Source organism: Felis catus, chromosome X, assembly GCF_018350175.1.
Source record: "Felis catus isolate Fca126 chromosome X, F.catus_Fca126_mat1.0, whole genome shotgun sequence".
Classification (NCBI taxonomy): domain Eukaryota; kingdom Metazoa; phylum Chordata; class Mammalia; order Carnivora; family Felidae; genus Felis; species Felis catus.
Genome location: NC_058386.1, coordinates 18,417,611 through 18,440,472, shown reverse-complemented (window position 1 = coordinate 18,440,472; position 22,862 = coordinate 18,417,611). Strand labels below are relative to the sequence as shown.

Genomic DNA, 22,862 nt, shown 5'->3' with positions numbered 1-22,862 from the left:
GCATAGCAACTGGATCAATATGCTTTGGAAGGCCACATCTTGGAGCCCAATGGGGAAACTTTATCATTAAAGCTTTCTCTCACTTCTGAATAAGCTTATAAAAGTCTGATGTTCATCTACAAAGCTAGGACTTCTTCTAGATATGTGACTTGTCAAACTACAATTTCAGGAAAGACCTGTACCTCAGAACCTTACTTATTTAACAAACTAAAAAACTACTTTTTCAAGAAAATCTAGTAAGTGGTAAAAATAGGGGGTTTTGTGAGGAAGAAAAGTTCTTTATCAGAACTATTTACAGGAAAGGAAGTAACACTGGTTGTGATTAGAAAGCCCTGTGGTGAATATATCTACTGGAAAATACATGTCCCAAAATATCAGAAAATAAAAGAATTATTACTATTCCTCCATCAATAGCTTACTGCAAATATACAGTCCAACTCACAATAAATTATGGAGTCATATGTATGTGCACTTAATCTGCCAAAACACTCATGAAGTTTAATGAAGTTAACTCCCAGCAGGCAGATTTATTACTCGTCATTTAATAGGAGTGAAGCACATAAAGAATGTTTAACAACAAACATCATGCATTTTACATTAGAACATGCTCACTAATTGTAAAATACTCAATTTGCTTAATTCTTTCCTTTATGATCAAATTAGACCGAATCCAGGTCCATTTGCTTTATGGTACCCACTCAGCTATGCATTCTTTCTGACACTTCCTTTAATTTGAATCTGCTCTAAATCTTGTGATACGCCTGGCATATTAAGGCTCATATCTAGCCAAGGAATGAATCAAAAGTTGGTGCTTTCTGGCACTACCCGGTTTAAGTGCTTGGGACTTGGGTTAGTTGAAAGGCACAAGGCCAGTAAAACTTGCCAAAAAAACAAAAACACAGTATATTTAGCACTTACTGCTTTGAGGTCTTCATTAACATAAGTATCATTCATTATAAACTCAGGATAGCCAACTTTTGCCAAAACAGCTCTTGCCTATAAAAATGAAAAAAAAAAATGATGTCAGAGTCTCAGCACTCAAATCATTAATAATCACACAACGTAGGAATGCAACTTTCATCTGAAAATCTCTTTACTGAGTATCTACTACACTATATACAACCCACTGTGAAACGCAGGAAAAAAAATCTACTTTTTTTTTAATTCAGTCCCTACCCTCAATACGTTAACAGTACACTGAATGTAACAAACAAATATATAGTAAGAATAAAATACAGGTTTTAAAACAAAGAAAATATTGTTATCAAAGTCCAGAGCAGAGACTAATTCCTCATGGGAAAAAGGTTTAATGTAGGTGACCAAACTGATCCTTAGAGAATGGTTGGGACTTCAAAATGCAGAAGTGAGATGAAGAACATTCCAGGAGAGCAAACAAAAGGGGCAAAGACAGGGCCCAGGAAAGAAGATCATGGCACAGAGAGGGGGGCGTAGCTTGCTGTAGCTGGACTAGAAAGTACTAGGAGGGGAGAGCAGTAACCAATGCAGGAAAACTGGTTTGGGCCAGTTCACAGGGATTCCTGAATGCCATGCGAAGAGTCTGTATTTTATTTTATAGACAGGAGAGGACAGGGGCGGCTAGGTGGCTCAGTTGGTGAGGTGTCCGACTTTGGCTCAGTTCACAATCTCACGGTTCGTGAGTTCAAGCCCTAAGTCAGGGAGCCTGTTTGGGATTCTCTCTCTCCCTCTCTCTCTCTGCCCCTCCCCTGCTCATGCTCTGTCTCTCTTTCTCTCTCAAAAGTAAATAAAACATTTTTTTAAAAAAGTCAATAGATAGGAGAGAACTAAATATTTTTAGCAGGAGTAAAACAAGAGGAATCACCCTTCAGCAAGATTACCATGCAACACTGAGAATGATGCTGGCCAGAATGCCAGAAAGATTGGAGGTAGAGGGTCCAAACTAACGTAAGATGCGTCACAACCATCCCTTTGATAGACATACTAGTTACTCCCTGTGTTCTGCAGCATAAAGAGAATGAATAGAGGAAAAATCACCTTGGGCCCATACAAGGAACTTGCATATTAGGGACTGGCAAACCATGGGCCAAATCTAGTGTCCCCTCTCTTCCCCACCCCACCTCCATCTGTTTTTATAAAGTTTTATTGGAACAGAACCACACCCACTCATTTACACATAATCTGTGGCTGCTTTTGCACTACGGAGGCAGAGTTGAGTAGCTGGAACAGAAACTCTGAGGCCCACAAAACCTCAAACATTTACTATCCAGCCCTTTGTAGAAAAGGTTTGCCAACTCTTGCTCTAGAGAAACTTTACAATCCCATGTGAAAATATGTCTCTCTCCTCTCCCCAGATTCTAGATTTCATAAAAACCAGAGTGGCTTACTCAAAGAGAAATTAGGGATTTACCCAGATCCCCCTGGGATCCCTTTTATTGCTTCTCCACATCCCTCCCCATATCTAATGTTCTTTTTCTTTTCGTGGCCAGCACATCAGATCTTAGAAGGCCTGCCCTAGGGCTACTGGAGCCCCTGGCCTGTACTCAAAAAGTTCTTTCCTGGGAGTTCATCTACCTTCGGATCCCATCCCCACCCCCCACCTACCCCAGCAGCCTTCAGCCAATGCCTGGCTGTAGCAGGAGTAGGAAAGCCCCGCTATTTTGCCTCAATTTGGGACAAACTGTGAGGTCTAATTTGCACTCCAGAGTTCCCCTGAACAATCAGGCTGTTTGAGACTTCCCCTAAAATCACACCCTTGGCTGTCTCTCACCCTTCTCTGGCTGGCTTCCCCTATTCCTTTGCTGGTTTCTCTTGGGAGCACTTGCAGAATAAATCCTAAATCACTTGCACCCAAATCCTCATCTCCAGCTTTGTCTCCAGAAGACCCAACACTAGACACCAGGCAACCCCAAACACACTGGTTTTATTTGAGCACAGCAAAACCAGTGACCTTTGCATACTGCTCTTGCTAATGAGTTTTTTACCTTTAGTCCCTTTCAATTTTCCTCACCCAAGAAATAAACAGAATAACATGATACATTTTCCTTATCTTCCTTGAGATAATTCAAATATTAAATATCAGTAGAAACTTGAAACTCAAAGACTCAGGAAGGATTTTACAAGTGCCATAGGACACAGTCATAATGGATTTTGTCGTTCCAGCCTCAAATATAGCACAGATCAAATTCCGCCTTCAAAAACCTGTGAGTTACACTGAAAGCCTGATGTGATCTAGAGAACAGATAACTAGAGGTTACAACTCTCCCCCAACGCCACACAATGCCTCCTATGCCTATAAATTCCCTTGTTTCAAGACTGTTGTAGTAGTGTTTCCCTCATTGCATTTAAGTCCTCGTTGCATTTTATGAGCTCGCCACTAGTCACTTGCGTAACATAGAGCAAATAAAGAGCTCCAGATAGTTTCCCCAAAAGTGAAGAGATATATAAGCTGGGTCATCCACAATCGTTTTCTGAACACTGGTCTTCCTGGAGCATGCTGATGAATTATGCATTGTTTTTCAAACCTCGCGTTCTGGGACCCCCACTGCACTATGGAGCTTCACAGAATATATTACCTTCTACACTGTACATGCAGGTCATTGAATCCTTTTTTATTATTTATTTAGCAATACCAAGACTTGAAGAGAGCCAGAAGAGAGCTACAAAGAATCTGTAATTCATCTCCCAAGGACATATAGATAGAATAAGATAATAAGACTAGTAGCAACATTGCCAACAGCTGAACAGAGTGCTCTTCTTTCCAAAATGTGCCCTTTATGTATGCCTCCATTCAAACTCCAATGGTCCCTCTGTCAGACAGTCTGTTGTCAGTTCCACATCATCCCACCCCGCCCCATTCTACATTCTTCTCCGAGAAGCTTCAGAAGTCCATCTCCAGAAATCCCATGGGGCATGGCTCCACGTTAGAATCTGTCAATGAGAACAACTTATAGGACATTGCAAAGGCAGAAGGAGACACTATTTATTCACTTCATTGGGAGCTATGGGCAGACACATAGCCATCTGCGGATGGCAGAGGGAGCGCTGTGCCAGCAGCTTCCAGGCAGTCTCCTGAGAAGACCCCTTCTGTGTGAGGGCAGCAGTTCACTGAGAGATTGTGGCCTTTGCTCTCCAGCCTTCCCAACAGTTGCAGAAGCCTCCAATTCCCTGTATTATACATCTTCTTCCTTGATACACTTTGAAGGGCATTCATGTTCCCGCATGAACTCTGATACACACTTTAAGGCAAACAGTGATTACATCACCTTTTTACTTTTCATGAATGAGATAAATGAATACCAACAGCTTGATGACTTGCTCAAGGGCAAAGTATGGTGAGACAGGCCTGAAATTAGTTACCCCATGGGTTGGTGACAAAGACAAGAAGGAAAGGCAAGTCCCAATGCAAATACTGAGAGAATGGTGGTATAAATAGGTAACAGACTGCATATTATGTTCGACAAGGAATATTTCCTAGGCTGATTGTGACTGATCAAAAACTCCAGAGTTTTCTGTAACCACTGCATGCATTTGCATTCCTTATTCAGACAAAGTTCTGGAAAGGGACTACTGCATGTGACCAGCAAACGTCCTTCCTCAATGGAGTAGGCTCAAGCCACTGCTGATCTTCACCACCTCTGTGACCTTGTGCAAAGTTCTTACTTTTCTGAAGCAAGTACTTCCTGTTGTCTACTGAATATCCATTCTACTTTCCTTCTCTTAGTATCAGACTCCAATTCTGTTCAGGATGACAAAAAAATAGCTGTATCACCTAGCTTCCTTTGCAGCTAGAATTGGCTATGGAATGAGATTCTGGCTAATGGCTGTGTTCCACTTCCAGGAGTCCATTTTTAAAAAGGACAGATTTGGCTGGTTTGTGTTTTCTTCCTTTGGTCCAGGGTTTCTAGATCTCAGCTCTATTGACATTTTTGAGCCAGATAATTGTTGTGGAAGGTGTCCAGTAGACTGTAGGATGTTTAGCAGTGTTGTCAGCTTCTTCTATGCACTAGATGCCAGTATAAACACCCAACCCCAAGTCTGGACAACCGAAATTGTCTCCGGTTATTTCCAAAAATTCCCTAGGGGAAAAACTGCCCTGAAGTGAGAACCACTGCTTTAGCTTTTCCTCTTCTTTCCTATAATGCCAACTCAATGCCAGAAGTAGAGCAGCCATCTTGTAATCACAAGGCATGAAACGTGAAGAAGATCTACATGCTGAAGATGCTGGAATGACGGGTTGATGGCATCTGGAGCCCAGCATATCAGCCCTGAACTTCCTACCTTTCTCCTCCATGACATAAGGAAAGTAAACCCCTTATTTGTTTAAGGCATGGTATACCATGTTTTCCATTAGCTACAGCTGAATGTAACCCTAATATGCTCTCCTTTTCCTCAGATGCAGTCTGAGAAAAATATAGGGCCTACTTCAGAGGGTTGTCTGCAAGGATTCAGAATGACACATCCTGTAAAGCACTTTTTTATGCCTTGGTCCTGAGTAGACGATGAATAAATGCTAACTGCAGGTTACACACAGAAAGTAGAAACGTGACTTCTTCCAGGGATTTAGAGTAATTGTTGTGTGCTTATTTAGAGGGTCCTTCAGGTAAGGCCAGACCAGATCACACTCTTAACCAAATGCCTGAACTCCCCTGAGGAAGACTGTCACTCTCTTTAATCAGAGGTCCAGTTTCAGAGGGCCATGCAAAGTGGGGAGAGAGAAAGGCTGGTGAAGCAAGCCGGTAGTCAACGCGGAGACAGATGTGCCCGTGACATTCTTGGAGCATGGTGGAAGATTTTCCAAGCAAAGCCAAACTCTATGCATGAGCCAGGAGAACCCAGACTATTCACACTTCCAAAAAAGTCTGGGGACTCCTTTGAGGGCCACTGTTCACACACCTTAGAAAATGGACACAAGCATCACTATGAAAGCTAATTCTAGAAAAGATCAAAGAAAAAGGTTGCCTTTCGTATTTGCCATACTGGTTTCTGCCTCCCTCTCCTTTCTGTCTCCTGTATCCATTCCTCCCAACATCTAGCAGGTCCTGGGGGTGTTCATACCACTTGCTCCCTGACCATACCCAAACTGGCCTCTCCTTGGCAATGCACTGGCTCCAAAGTCATCTCCCCTTCCCTCACCATCCATCAAAACTGTTATTCCCTCAAGGCAGCTAATCCATTAGCTGTCACTGAGGCCTCAAACTAATGTTTAATAAAATGTGAGTGACTAATAGCAATCTAATGTATTAACCCTGAAGAAAGATCTGTATTTAAAACAGTACTTCATTAACCAAAGGGATAAATCCAATTATAAAGGAGGCTTTTATAGCTAAGAGAATCTTCTTTCTGCTACTACTCAAATTAAGCCAATGGCCTATTCCATGTAATCACCATTGTGTTCCCCACATGCAACACAATGGCAGGCACACAACAAGTGATAGACGCACACACAATAAATGCTGATTCATATAATGAGTAATTTGGTTGATAAACCACTCTGACCAATGTCAACAACAGTATCAGAAAATATGAAAGGTTACAGTCTGCCACATGACATTTAAGGCTGCTAATATCAAGGCACATTTCCATATTAACTGATCTTACCATAGGAGGAAAAAAGTAGGGGAAAAAGAGACTTTGTCAGAACCAAGGGAACTTTCTGGAAAATGGAGCAATGTTTAAAATCCATTGGAATTGATTCCTGAGGACAACCAAAACTGTCTTAATATAAGCTATTCCAATCAATCAACAAATAACTTATTGATAAAGTACTCTAAGGCCAGGATTTTCCTTGGCTAACGAAACATAAAAATATATAAATGATCCATGGTCTCACTGTATTTGTATAATGGAACTGAGGAAAAATATTCTATGACAACTTGCCATTACTGCTACTACAAAGTAACAGCACTGACTTAATTTTCTGAACCTCTCAGTTTCTCATGTGTAAAATGTGGGTAATTTTACTTCTAATACAAATACAGTAAAACAGAGAGTTGAAAAGAAGTATTTGAATAATAAAGGAGCTGGGAAAAGAAAAGTTGAATCACCTAGATCAAGGGCGAGCAAACTTTTTCCGTAAATGATCAGATAGTAAATATTCTCAGTTTTGCCAGCCATATGGTCTTTATTGCAACTACTCCACTCTGCTATTGTACCTAGGAAAGCAGCTGTAGATGACACACAGATGAACGGCTGTGTCTGTGTTCCACTAAAATTTGAATCTCATATAACTTTTATGTATCATGATATATTCTTATTTTGATTTCTTTAAACCATTTGAAAATGTTAAATCCATTCTTAACTTGTAGACCATACAGAAATAAGCAGCATGCCAAGCACAGCTCAAGAGCCGTAGTTTGCTGGGCTGACATAGACAATTCAATAAGAGTGGAATGTTCATCGAGTCGCCTCAATTGGTGGCACGGGGCCTAGTACACAGTAAGTGCTCAACAATGCCCGCCCAAGTGATTCACACTGAACAGTGCTGCGGGCGGGGGGCGGGGGTATGTGCATCTGCATGCATTTTTAGCTACTTTTTATTTTGTTTTGCTCTTTGCTATTACTAACATGTACATACGACAAATCTTAATTGCTTAGGAGTTTATTCCTTGCCCTAAAGTCTTAGGGCTAGAGCTCTAAAAAATTACAATTAATCCTGTGGAGACAACAGAGAGTTCATAAAGTGAGGATTATTCCATTGAGAGAGAGAGAATAACTATCACAGATGAACTCAGAAAAACTATGAACATCAGAAATTTAAAACACAATGTGATTTAAACACATAAGTCACCCCTCCTTCCCAGAATTTTCCACAAGGTACGCTACAACGTGACAGTGCTGGTGGGAAAAACAGAAACGAACGTAATTCTGCTTTACTTGGCTGTGACAGTGAAACACTGTCTAATTTTGACACAGATGACCAAACTGATTTAAAACTGGTCAGGAGGGGTGCTTTACTCCTGAATTTTCAAAGCCACTTAGTATTAAGCTGATTGGCAGAAAGCAAGATGGAAAGCTCATTTGTTTCAATCCCCACCGACTTGGCTGTTTTGGAGAGTCAGGTAAATTCTCAAACATCTTGCATGTATTACATCAAAGGGATCGCTTTAATCACTTAATTAAACAGCTTTGTGTTTCTGCTTCCTAGTTAAGTCTCTTAGCACATTTTTTTTCTTTTTTATAAATTTAACCAACTTAAAAAAAAAAAAGGAACGCGATGATCAATTGCCCTTTTACAAACAATTTATAGCACGATTTTTTTAAGCTTGCAATGGCTTTGAAAGCTTCAGTCAGGGGGCACCTGGGTGGCTCAGTCGGCTGAGTGTCTGACTTCGGCCCAGGTCATGATCTCACGGTTCGTGGTTCGAGCCCCGCGTCGGGCTCTGTGCTGACACCTTGGAGCCTGGATCCTGCTTTGGATTCTGTGTCTCCCTCTCTCTCTGCCCCTAACGCACTTGCATTCTGTCTCTGTATCTCTCAAAAATAAATAAACATTAAAAAAAAAAAAAAGAAAGCTTCAGTCAGGCTTAACCACACTGAGGCCTCATTCTCTCTGATGAGTTCTGTAATAACGATTAAACATCAATCAAAATTCTGAGCTTTAAGCATCCAAAAGTTCAGGAGACCGTACATGAATTACACTATCCTTCAAAACAATGGCAGTTTTCATAATACCAAACAAATGATGGACTAGTGTAGATGCCTTGGCGGAAGATATTATCCTAAACAGAGCTGACGGTATTGATGAAAATTAGCCTGGGGAACAGGCTTTAATATCCTCTGGGGCTATCTGGATCCCACAAATAATAACAATGCATTTATCTGAAAAATCAAATTTTATCTTCTCAGTAAGAATGGCACTGATTTATTAGGAGTCTTCGAAAACTTTAATTCTGCAAATTGCTTTTGGGTGTGGTTCACAGGCTCATGCATCATGCTGGGGTGGAAGATAAGTTCAGCGCCCCCCTAAATCAGAGGGCTTTATAGGCGCAAGTCACAGTTGTGATTTTACAAGAGCTGGAAGCCAGGAAGGCTCAGATTTCGGCTCTTCCATCCTAAACCCTGCCTGAGTCATGTCCCAGTGGAGCAGACAATACCCATTTCTCGTGAAACACAGACAACATTCTAGGAAGTATTCCACATTGCAAACCAGCTCCATCCATCCCTCCTCTTGTTTTGAAAACTCCAACTCCATGTGTCTTGGAGGTGGGCAGTTTTTCCAGTCTGAAAAAGGAAAACTACACACGCACGGGTAAGCTATAGTGTAGCCAAACTGGTGCTGAACATTTCCCGGATGTCTTTGTGATGGTCCCCTCACTTGGATGAGTACTGCACCCAACAGAGTTAAAGAAACAAAAATTTGGATGTTCTTAGTAAATAAATGGAGCAGGTAACAGTGATAGAGTTAAGAACCCAAAACTATCCAAGGATTAATGCATAAAACAACATATCCCCCTGAGGGTAGATAGGGGCAATATTACCTTAAAAACAGAGGGAAGTCTCATACACTCCCTTTAAAACTGAACAGGAAGAGTGACAAGATCATACAATTTTTTAAAAAATCAGTGTCTTTTTATTACTTTCAATCACATATAGTCAATTGCTAACAAACTTTTTGCAAACACACAACAGCTGCTAAACCTTCTCAAATGAATATCCTAAGCTTCAATTAGCTAAATCCATTTGTCCAGACATAGCCAAGATGTGAAAAGCCCAAGAGCTGGAACAGTCCTATATTGTAGCCAGGCTTTTATATGGGCCAAAGTCACGAAAATTTTTTCTGTCACCCACACAGGGCTCTACATCAGGTCAGCGACTACAGCCCACAGGCCAAAACCAGTCCACCACCTGTTTTTGTAAATGGTTTTACAGGAATCTGCTGAAGGGGTGCACAATATGCCACCATGGCCTAAGAATTCTTTTGAACTGGAGGTATTTGAGAATCAATAGATGCAGGAAGAGGCTTTCTCTACACTCCCCTTATTTGCTTAAAAGCACAGCCTTCCAGAAGAATTCCACTGTCATGGAAGCTTCAAGGGAGGCTTTCTATGCCAGAGGAAATGACTCCTATAACCAGAGATGAGATTGCATAAACAGACCTCACTAAAACAAACTGTACTTTCTATTAGTTTCCCCCATATATTGCTCAATCATTTCCCACCATTTACTGCCACTTGAAATCCTAACCCATTCCCATTAAGATGGTATTTAAGCCCCAAATTTTCAATGGGGTTCTCTGAGCTACATTTGCTGTGGGCTCCCACCTACTTAAGGGAATAAACTTTGTCCTTTTTCTTGCTAATCTGTCTTTGGCAGTTTAATTCGCAGGCCCCAAACACTGGACCTCAAAGGGTAGAGGAAAACTTTTTCCTCTCCAACAATAGCCAAGCTTATTTGTCTAGTGGCCTATGTCCATTCTCAAGCTCCAGCTGCCAAGCTGAGTAACCACAAAAGAAACCACAGGGCCTATAAAATATTTACTACTTGGGTCCTTGTAGAAGTAGTTTGCCAACACCTCTTCACAATAAAAGCTTCACAGATTTTTCAAAACTAATAGTAAAGATAACAAGGGGAAGATAAGGGTCAAAGGTTAAGTTTTTGAACAGTTTCATCAAGATATAAACACGTGACTCAACATAAGGTTTCATGTTTTGTTGAGGTAACCACCTGAATTTTAAAACAGGGACAGCATAAAAATATTAACCAGAAGCAGGAATTAATACCATGGAAAAATCAATGTGCTTCTGGGGGGGGAAGAAAAACTGCATGGAAATTATTAAAAATCACTTTCAAATGTCAAAATTCAAAGGGCTTAGAAACACACAAGCAACATCCAGTCCCTAACACGCAATATTTCTCAGGTAAATTTAGTCAGCTATTTAATCCTCCTTCAATTATTAAGTTACTTATTTAAATGGAAACCAAGTTGGAGATTAACTTAAAGAAACATATCCTACTCTCTCATCAACACTGCAAATGAGTGGGTCTTGTGGTTATTCTTTTTTTTTTTTTAATGTTTGTTTACTTTTGAGAGAGAGAATGAAGGGGGAGGTGCAGAGAGAGGCAGGGACAGAGGATATGAAGCAGGCTCTGTGCTGACAGCAGAGAGCCCAATGCGGGGCTTGAATCCCCGAACTGTGAAGTGATGCCCTGAGCCAAAGTCGGATGCTTAACCGACTGAGCCACCCAGGTGCCCCTGTGGTCATTCTTTCCATTAAGGTTTACCTGTGACATAAACAATTCTTTACTAGCCTAAAAAACTTCACCTCCCTCCCTCATAATGTGGGGGCAAAGAGCATATGAGATAACCTTGCTGAATGATTAAACGAGGCCAATGTGAATTGTCACATAGTTTTTCTACAAGAGAGGGATGCCACACAACCAATGCCCATACCTACAGCTCGCAACTTTGACACCATAGCCCTCTAGTTCAGGGCTTCTCAAAGCTTTACTTTTAGACTGGCAGTGGCAGCAGCACTTGAGAGCTTGTTAAGAATGCAAAAATTCACAGACCCACCTCAGACCTACTAAGGCAGAACATCTCAGGACTCTGCTCCAGTAACCTGCATTATAACAAACCTTACTGTGAGGCAGGGTTTTTCAACCTTGGCACTAATGACATTTGGGCCAAATGATTCTCATCTGTGGGGGTCTGTCCTGCACACTGTGGGATGTTTAGCAGAATCCCTGGTCTCAAGCTACTAGATGCCAGTAACTCTCCCCTTCCCCATGTCACAGTTGTGACCAAAACTGTCTCCAGACCTTGCCAAATGTTCCCCAGGGGTACAATGTCACTCAGCGTTAAGAAGCAGTATGGTAAGGGATTCTCCTGCATGCTCAACTTTGGGCTAGATTGCTAGATGCTCTATGTTGTGATACTTGCCAAGGCTTCTAGAATCACTTCTGAGAAGCCTGCCATGGTGGTGTCCATCCATAAGACAAGGGTTCATCCCCCCTTCATTATTGCTTAGGCATCCCACTGGTCACCACCACTCTTACACCAACAGGAGTACTTTATGAAGAAAGCACCAGGCTCTCTTCCAACAATTTCTGACTGTTCACTGGGCATCTGCAGTTCAATCCAGTGGCCAGTGCCACCTAAATCCCAAGATGACAAGGGCAAAGAATTGATCAACCATTGGAAAACACTTTACAATGACAAGTCATAATACAAATGTACCCCAAGATCTCAGAGATGTTTAGATTAAAAGTTCTAGTAACTTTTCTCTCAGTAACTTGGCAAATCTATTTTAAGTACTTTGAAGCATCTAAAAAGCCATGTTAATACAATTACAGTTCACTGAAAAATTAGCATGCAATCCAGTTTGAAAGCTAAAATCAGTCATAACAGGGTAATATTCCATTTAATTATAAAGATTAATTCAACCTTCATTCATTTGTGCATGTGTTTGGTCTTTTCATTTTTCAAGTAACACCCGAGATTCAAATACCATCTGGTAAAGCTGCCACATGAGCGTCAGTAGCATCTATTAGAGTTGCAGATTTCACTTCAAAGTACGAATGATAAAAGGACAAGGGGAAGGAAAGAAAACACAGAGGTGGAAGCAAGAGACTCAATTAAAAATGAGGTGTTCCATCGACCTGATGGGACTATAGCCCTAAGTCTCCGTTGTCCCGTGCCATGCCACCTGCACAAATGGTCCCAAATCACAAGTCCTGCTATCCCTATTTTATTTTCTGCAACAGCCAGGCGAAGATGCAATCAATGTTGCAAATAACAGTACCAAATCAAACTACGACATCCTCTGTGTTTTTCAAAATGTATGCTACAATTTCCTTAAAATTTGGCCAAAGTCATATGGTGATTAAGACTGACCACTTTCTTCATAACATCCATTCAATATTCAGCCTTTTTTTGAAAGACTAATAATTGCCAAACAAGTGCTGCATATTGGAAAACGTCTTTATAAATTTTTATTAAGCTATAACATACACAAAGTACACATACATTAAGTGTACAAATCAAAAACATTTTAAATGCACACGCAGGCCCCTTAGTAGATCCAAGACAAGATTTAAAACAATTGTAAGTATCCAGAAGTCTCCTTTTGTGCCCTGCCAATCAATAATCCCTCTACACCCAAGATAACCATCATTCTCACCTCTATCTCCACAAATTAGTTTTGCTTGTTTTTTTAAATTAATTTATTTTAAGTAGGCTCCATGCCCAACGTGGGGACTGAACTCACAAACCTGAGATCAAGAATCACATCCTTGGGGCGCCTGGGTGGCGCAGTCGGTCAAGCGTCCGACTTCAGCCAGGTCATGATCTCGCGGTCCGTGAGTTCGAGCCCTGCGTCGGGCTCTGGGCTGATGGCTCAGAGCCTGGAGCCTGTTTCCGATTCTGTGTCTCCCTCTCTCTCTGCCCCTCCCCCGTTCATGCTCTGTCTCTCTCTCTGTCCCAAAAATAAATAAACGTTGAAAAAAAAAAAAAAAAGAATCACATCCTCTACTGACTGAGCCAGCCAGATGCCCCTGATTTTGCCTGTTCTTAAACTTCAAAAAAAAAAAAGTGTGTATTCTTGGTGTCTGACTTCTTTCACTCAACAGTACATCTGTGAAATTCATCCATGTTGTCGTGTATGGCAGGAGCTGAGATACAGAGTTTAATAAATTGCATTCCTGTCCTCAAGGAGCTGACAGTTGATCATATATGGAGAACAAAATGCAAAAGGAAGGAAGGAAAGGAGGGAGAGAGGGAGAAAGAGTGGGAGGGGATAAGGGAAAGGAAAGGGAAAGGAAAGGGAAAGGGGAGAGGGAAGGGAAAATACTACAAGAATATAGAAGATGGGATGGGAACAGATGGGAAGAGAAGCACCTTGTGAAAAGGTCGTCTTCAAAGAGGAGATCCCAGAGCCAAAATGAATTAGTAACAATAGAAATAACATTTTAAATAATAACAAACGCAATGCTCTTTGTTGAATCCCAACTATGAACCAGGTACTAGGCTAAATGCTTCATTTCTTCATCAGATATAAATTCTACCTCAACAGGTAGGTACAGAGCCTTCCCATGTCACAGCTCAGGGAGCTGAGACTCAGAAAGGGTATATAACTCTCCCCATGTCCTGAAGACATTTAAGGGCCAAAAGTAGCCTCTTAGCCCAGATTCATTTAGCCTTAACCTGACTTCAAAAGCTCATATTTTCACCATCTTTTGAGGATGAAAAATAATATTCTACTATGTAAATATTATTCATTTTTATGAATCCAAATGAACTAAATAATGTGTAATGTACGGACCACCTCTGCACCAGTAACCGTATTCAATATACCCAGACAAATAACTTTTTCAGCTCTAAGAACAACAAGATGCACGTAGACAGAGTTTTAAGTATACCTTTGAGAAGCTTCTGGGGCACCTGGATGGCTCAGTAGGTTAAGCACGCAACTCTTGGTTTTGGCTCAGGTCATAATCTCACAGTTCATGAGCTCGAGCCCTGTGTTAGGTTCTGCGCTGACAGCATGGATCCTGCTTGGGACTCTCTCTCTCTCTTTCTCTCTCTCTGTCTGTGTCTCTCTCTCCCCCTCTCTCTCAATAAGTAAGTAAATAAATAAATAAATATTAAAAGAAAAGAAGTCATTTCCATCCCTGGACACGTGGGTGGCCCAGTCGGTTAAGTGTCCAACTCTTGATTTCGGCTCAGATCATGATCTCACCATCATGAGATTGAGCCCAGCATCGGGCTCCATGCTGAGCATGGAGCCTGCTTGGAATTTTCTGTTCCTCCCCACCCCCGGCTTGTGTATGTGTGCACATGTGCTCTCTTTCTCTCTCAAAAACTGGAATGAATGAATGAATGAAAAGAAAAGAGAGAGAGGGGCGCCTGGGTGGCGCAGTCGGTTGGGCGTCCGACTTCAGCCAGGTCACGATCTCGCGGTCCGTGAGTTCGAGCCCCACGTCAGGCTCTGGGCTGATGGCTCAGAGCCTGGAGCCTGTTTCCGATTCTGTGTCTCCCTCTCTCTCTGCCCCTCCCCCGTTCATGCTCTGTCTCTCTTTCTCTCTCTGTCCCAAAAATAAATAAATGTTAAAAAAAAAAAAAAAAGAAAAGAGAGAGAGAGAGAGAGAGAGAGAGAAAGAAAGAAAGAAAGAAAGAAAGAAAGAAAGAAAGAAAGAAAGAAAGAAAGAAAGAGTTACCTTCCCTCCCTAAAAATCATAGCATTGAGCTTTTGGTTCTGGACACCAATGTAACTAAATTTTCACAGGCAGACCAAGAGTTTGCCAAGTGGGGAGGTCAAAACATAAAAAGAAAGGCAAGAAAGTATTTCCAGTCTAGAAATATCAGAGCATCTATTTTTCAGACCAACCAAGGTAATGAGGTAAATAAGACTCCACCAATAGAATGAAAGTTGTAGGGAGTGGGTCCCCAGGGAGAGATTATCAATCTCAAGGAGATCCACTGGCAAAAAACCACCCTGAGAAAAAGAGTCTAGCATGAGCATCCCTGGCCCAAGATTTCTGGCCCTTGTCCTCCCATTTCAAAAGACAAATAATATCTCTCCCTTAAGGATTTAAGTACAGTCATAACGACAAATGAGAACCAGTTTCTTTTTTTTTTTTTTTTAACGTTTATTTATTTTTGAGACAGAGAGAGACAGAGCATGAACGGGGGAGGGTCAGAGAGAGGGAGACACAGAATCCGAAACAGGCTCCAGGCTCTGAGCCGTCAGCACAGAGCCCGACGCGGGGCTCGAACTCACGGACCGCGAGATCACGACCTGAGCCGAAGTCGGCCGCTTAACCGACTGAGCCACCCAGGCGCCCCGAGAACCAGTTTCAATTTTGAACCAATTAAACTTAAAACTTTCCTAAAGCTCAACCCTAACTAGCTTTGGGATTAGAAATACAAAAATGTACAAGCCACAGATCAAGAACGTTTGAATCCTACCCCAGAAGACCTTGAGAAGGAACACGGGCCTTCTGAGCAAAGAGTCCTTGGTTCCAAATTTGGGTCCCCCAAAACTCACAATTAGGTCCTGCATCATCTGTTCTTGAGGATATATCATCAGCAACATGTAACTTTCTGCTGCCAGAATATCCAGACCTATGAGGGTGACATATGTCAATGTGAACTGCTTGGGCCCAGGTCCCCTGTTGCTCTCCAGAGTACCAGTGGCCATCCCTTCAAACTAAAAGCTCCAGAGGTAAGTGGTGGAAGAAAGAAAAAGGAAATGTGACCCAAATCCACCACAGTTGCTTTGCCACCACAGTTCAGCCCTGGTTATTTATTCTAAGATGCCCATGGGTCACATTTTGGAACAAGTCTTAGCTCTGTTTTGATCTACCTCTAAAAAGGCAGTCTAGGGAAGGAAATCAGAAAGGCCACCTATACTCAAGGAAAAGCAATGAGCCACAGCCAAGGGACAATGTGCATTGCTTGTAAACAGCAGCCTAAATGTCATCATCAATTATTCATCATTCAACAAAGCAAATGAGTAATCTCTTATAAAACCACTTAATTCTTACTCAAGATTTGGCCCAACAAGAGAGAAAAGCAGCAAGGTGTTGGTCAAAAACTTGAGACTATGAAAGCTCTAGATCAGGTCGGCAAGCCATGGCCTGCAGGCCAAATTCCAGCCGCTGCATGTTTTTATAAATAAAGATTTATACACACAGCCATATGCATTTGTTCACATATTGTCTGTGGCTGCATTCATGCTACAAGAGTGGACTTGACATGGCCTGCAAAGCCCAAAATATTTACTATCTGTTCTTCTACATGAAAAGTTTTCCAACTCCAACTCTATACTTTCAGTACTCAAAGTGTGGTCCATGATCCGAGCACATCGGCTTCACCTGGGAGTTTATTAGAAATGCAGAATCTCAGGCTCCACTCCAAACTTACTAAAAATCTGCATTGTAACAAGGTCCCTAGGAGACTGTTGTCAACATTCTAGTCTGAGCAGTACTACTCTAATAGGGCTCTGCTTCTCAAACTTGACTGCCTCATTATTATAATAGCCAAGATGTGGGAACAACCTAAGTGTCCAACAATGAATGAATGGATAAAGAAGTTGCGGTATGGCACAAAAACAGACACATAGACCAATGGAATAAAACAGAAACCCCAGAACTAGACCCATAAACGTATGGCCAACTCATCTTTGACAAAGCAGGAAAGAATATCCAATGGAAAAAAGACAGTCTCTTTAACAAATGGTGCTGGGAGACCTGGACAGCAACATGCAGAAGAATGAAACTAGACCACTTTCTTACACCATTCACAAAAATTAACTCAAAATGGATAAAGGACTTGAATGTGAGACAGGAAACCATCAAAACCCTAGAGGAGAAAGCAGGAAAAGACCTCTCTGACCTCAGCCGCAGCAATTTCTTACTTGACACATCCCCGAAGGCAAGGGAATTAAAAGCAAAAATGAACTACTGGGACCTCATGAAGATAAAAAGCTTCTACACAGCAAAGGAAACAATCAACACAACTAAAAGGCAACCTACAGAATGGGAAAAGATATTTGCAAATGACATGTCAGACAAAGGGCTAGTATCCAAAATCTATGAAGAGCTCACCAAACTCCACACCCAAAAAAACAAATAACCCAGTGAAGAAATGGGCAGAAAACATGAATAGACACTTCTCTAAAGAAGACATCCAGATGGCCAACAGGCACATGAAAAGATGCTCCACGTCACTCCTCATCAGGGAAATACAAATCAAAACCACACTCAGATATCACCTCACGCCAGTCAGAGTGGCCACAATGAACACATCAGGAGACTATAGATGCTGGCAAGGATGTGTAGAAACGGGAACCCTCTTGCACTGTTGCTGGGAATGCAAACTGGTGCAGCCACTCTGGAAAACAGTGTGGAGGTTCCTCAGAAAATTAAAAATAGACCTACCCTATGACCCAGCAGTAGCACTGCTAGGAATTTACCCAAGGGATACAGGAGTACTGATGCATAGGGGCACTTGTACCCCAATGTTTATAGCAGCACTCTCAACAATAGCCAAATTGTGGAAAAAACCTAAATGTCCATCAACTGATGAATGGATGAAGAAATTGTGGTTTATATACACAATGCAGTACTACGTGGCAATGAGAAAGAATGAAATATGGCCCTTTGTAGCAACGTGGACGGAACTGGAGAGTGTGATGCTAAGTGAAATAAGCCATACAGAGAAAGACAGATACCATATGGTTTCACTCTTATGTGGATCCTGAGAAACTTAACAGAAACCCATGGGGGAGGGGAAGGAAAAAAAAGAAAAAAAAGAGGTTAGAGTGGGAGAGAGCCAAAGCATAAGAGACTGTTAAAAACTGAGAACAAACTGAGGGTTGATGGGGGGTGGGAGGGAGGGGAGGGTGGGTGATGGGTATTGAGGAGGGCACCTGTTGGGATGAGCACTGGGTGTTGTATAGAAACTAATTTGACAATAAATTTCATATATTGAAAAAAAATTAAAATAGGTGAAATAAATTTGATACATAGATAACAAATATCAAAACTAATTGGTAGGTATGTGTATGTTTATTATGTTATTCTTTATACTTAACCATGCTTTGCCATTATCATAAAAAATTTAAATACTGAACAATGGGATAAAACAATAAAAAAAGACTATTGAAATTTGTAAATATTTTTAAAGTAATTTTTTAAAAACTTCATTTTCATGCTTCTCCAAATCCATTGCCAAACTACAAAATTGAAAGTGAGTTTGCATATAGAATTATTTTAGATGTCTTCTCTACACTTAGTAGTAATGCAATGTCACAGGGCATTTTAACACAATGTATTAAATGTTTGAATTTTAAAATTACAAAAAAAAAAACAACTTCTATTCACATTGTGGTGGGGTGCATGATGGAGTATACCCTGTCATAATAGTCTACCGTTGTCTCCCTGGAACAGGAGGCTTTGGCAAAAAAAATAATGATGATAGATTACTTCAGAAGAGCTAAATTATACTAGATTCTACTGATTTATTTTAATGCTTGCTTTTCTTTTTTTCTAGCTAGATACATTATGTTTATAAAATATTTCCAGATAATGGTTATTTTGAAAGGAAGAAAATTTAATTATATTAAATGCCTTTTTTAAAAAGTAGTACTCAATGTAATGTACACAAAATGGTTTCAGATAAAAGTTTATTTTTAAAACTGTATTAATATCTTAACACAGTACCTGCCAATAAATACTGATGTCAATAAATACTTCGTGCTTAAGAAAAAAAAAAAAAAGAAGTTGTGGTATACATATATACATGGGAATATTATTCAGCCATAAAAAGGAATAAATCCTGTCATTTTCAACAGCATAGATGGACCTTGAGGGCATTATGCTAAGTGATGTTAAGTCAGACAGGGAAAGACAAGTATTGTATCATCTCACTTATATATGTGGGATTGAAAAAACTAAAACAACAACCAAAAAAAAAACCCCACCCAAACCCATAGAAAAAGAGATCAGATTTATAGTTACCAGAAACAGGGGGTGGGGGATGAGGAAGTAGAGGTACAAACTTCCAGTTAGAAGATAAATGAGTACTAGATATGTCATGTAAAACATGATGACTGTAGCTAACACTATTATATGATTTACAAGAAAACTGTTAACAGAATAAATCCTAACAGCCCTCATGGCAAGCAAAAATTTGTTTCTTTTGTTTCTTTGTTTTTACTTTTACCTATGTGAGATCATTGATGCTAACTAAACTTATTGTGGTAATCACTTCCTAGTATGTGTAAGTCAAACCATGATGCTTGCTATACACCTTCAATATATGCAGTGATGTATGTTAATTATAGCTATTAAAACTGTGGGAAAAAACCTTGATGGCTGCTTGTTGCATTCACCTGGGGAGTTGCTTTCGCACTACTGATGGCCTGGGTCTGACGCAACTCCAGGCTGGGAAGTTTGCAGGAATTTCCAACTCCTCATAAGGTCACTCCACACAGCTCTCACTGCCATTAGATCCCGAAGGGGTATGCTCAAATAAGCAAGGGAGGAGGTAGAGAGGAGGAGGAGGAGAGGAAGAGACTTTCTCCTCTTCTACCCTGTCGTATTTCCCCTTTCAAAAATACTCTCTCTGCTGCACAATTTTGAATATTTTTTAATGGAAATCAGAAATTGCTTAGAACCAATTATAGGACCTCATTAGAACATGACTTATTACAGATCTATAAAAATTGCTTTGCCAAACTGTAGCTTGCATTTTCAAAAGCCCAGAAGATCTAGACAAATTTTTCTATAAACTTGTAAATTCATTTTTATAACTAAACATCACAATTAAGCAAAGGCTCTTTTCTGTGGCCCTAAAGGACGTAACTCCAGCATCATCCTCAACTCAACTCTGCTCTGGGACAGGTCCATTTGGCTCCTGAATTTAAGCCTTACAAACTCCTGGGAGGAAACTCTCATTATCCTCCTGCATGGTGACTGTGAGTGCTGAAAACACCAGAATGGACCAAAGGCAGAAGATCTGCCCCCTTTACCTTAGGTCACCAAGGACACATGATGAAGCATGGCCCTTGTCAACACTGAGTCTTTGCTTATGGAATATAGGAAGTCAGTATAGAGTGTGTCTATACTGAAAATTAACTGTATTTTCCAAGGAACTCAAATGTAAAACAGAAAAAAAAAACCTGTCTATTAGGATGGGGTTGGGTTCCTTGTGATTTATTTCAACTCTGGCCTCCAAAACCTAGTAGGAATTTCTCACAGCAGGAAGGAAGGTCTCACAGACTGAGACAGAGTCTTTTCCCTATCACAGCTCAATAATTAGATTACTCAAATAATTATTTGAGTCAATATATACTGGCCTTGAGCTAAGAAAAAGAAATCAGTCAGTAATAAGAAACAACCCAACCAAACAAACAGGAAAATAGCAAAAAATAATAATAATGACACTCAGTGGTCAGGGTGAAAGAGAGGCTAAAAACAGTTCAAAATTCTCTAATGTAAACAATGAAAAACTGAACAGAGACAAGAGAGGCAAAAGATCCTGACTGCAGGTAGGTAGTTTCCAAACATAGCTACCAACAATAGCTCTTGTCTGTGTATGCTCACGCTGCTCCTGAAGCCAAGAGGTGAAGTCTTTCTCCTGCCCTTGAATAAGGACTGGGCTTGTCCCCAGCTGTGACCAAGAGAATGTTGCAAAAGAAACCTGGGGCTTCTGAGCCCAGACCTTAGAAATACTGGCAAATTTGGCTTCCTCCTCTTGGAACCCTTACCTTTCCTTTAAGAGTATATACCATGCCACCCTGCTGGAGAAAGAAGCCATAGGAGGAACATTGTGGTACCAGACATGAGTGAAGAAGCCACCTCAGATGTCCAGCCATGTCCAACACATGAAAGCAACTGCATGAGAGACTCCAGGTGAGGCCAGTAGAAGAGCCATCCAGCTTAGCTCCAGCCAACCCACAGAATCATGAGAAATAATCATAAGGTATCTTCCACTTTGAGCTGGGAATTTTGGAGTGGGTGCTACAAAGCAATAGATAACCCAAACGCAGAGCAATGCAGTAGGTGAGGCATTCTACCTGCAAGAAGAAAATTAACACTTGTTCTCTTCCCTCTGGCAATTGACTGATCCAGACCCAAAAAGAACAGCAAATGACTCCAAAATCCTCTGAAGAATCAATCCTTCCATAAATTCCTTTTTCAGAAAAAAGGAATTGTTTTCATTTGAAACACCAAGAATGATGGGTATTAAGGAGGGCACTTGTGATGAGCACTGGTTATTATAGGTAAGTGATGAATCCCTAAATTCTACACCTGAAACCAATTTTACCACGTATGTTAACTAACTAGAATTTAAATGCAAACTTGATTGAAACTCTTTTTCCCCTTCCTGTCCCACAGGGTCTTCTGTTAAGTTTCTCAAATTCCACATACGAGTGAAAACATATGATGTCTATCTCTGACTGACTTACTTCACTTAGCATAATACCCTCCAGTTCCATCCACGTTGTTGCAAATGCCAAGATTTCATTCTTTCCCATTGCCAATTAGTATTCCATCATATATATAAACCACATCTTCTTTATTCACTTATCAGTTGATGGACATTTGGGCTCTTTCCATACTTTGGCTACTGACAGTCCTGCTGTATGTAAGTGATGCATCATGGGAAGCTACTCCCAAAACCAAGAGCACACTGTATACACTGTATGTTAGCTAACTTGACAATAAACTATATTTTTAAAAATAAATTAAAAAAATAAATTTTTTAAGTAAATTTGATTAATTAATAAATTTTAATTAATAAATTAAAAATAAATAAATTTTTGAAAAATAAATTAAAAAAATAAATTTTTGAAAAAATACAAACTTGAAAAGAAAAAAATAAAAATAAAATTTATGTGGTAAAGTCAGAATCCAAATACTATCCAAATACCATCCAAATACTTCGGTCATGCCATTTTTTCCTAGCACTGCTTCCCTGGACTTTTCCAACCCCAAATCTTTACCTTTTTTCCCAAGTATCATTCACCTTCTTTCTCTTGGTGCTGGGTTGTTTCTCTGGCTCATAAGTGAGATTCTGTCAGAAGTGGATTTGCTGTCACACCCTTAGACTGCCTCTACCTGGCCATGCTAGGGTCTAGAAAATGACAACTCAGAACACTGGGTTAAATACAATTTCTTTCTCTTCACCCATTTTCCACTATCTGCCTGTCCAGTCCTTGGGTTATTAATGGAACTGACATTCCTGTACAACTGACTGAGCAGGACCAGCAGCCAGATAAGAAGGGAGCCGCTGACAGCAGCAGACGCAACCCCAGAGATAGCAGATACACAGATGCATCGAGGCTATTAGTTTCATCTTGGGCTGGAGAGAAGCATCACAAAATGTACACAGAGAACTTGAACATTCCTAATGAACTCGTTTTCCCATTCAGTTAAAA

General features: G+C 40.6%; 1 protein-coding gene across 4 annotated transcripts in view; it reads right to left on the bottom strand.

The window, feature by feature from the left end:
- The window catches only part of PHEX (phosphate regulating endopeptidase homolog X-linked), a 220,965-nt gene that overhangs the window by 70,169 nt on the left and 127,934 nt on the right, over positions 1-22,862 (bottom strand). For all 4 annotated transcript variants that reach the window (XM_045050691.1, XM_045050690.1, XM_045050693.1 and 1 more), the window contains one exon: positions 919-996. In XM_045050691.1, the coding sequence (XP_044906626.1) occupies positions 919-996 (78 nt within the window). The remainder of the gene's footprint in view (positions 1-918; positions 997-22,862) is intronic.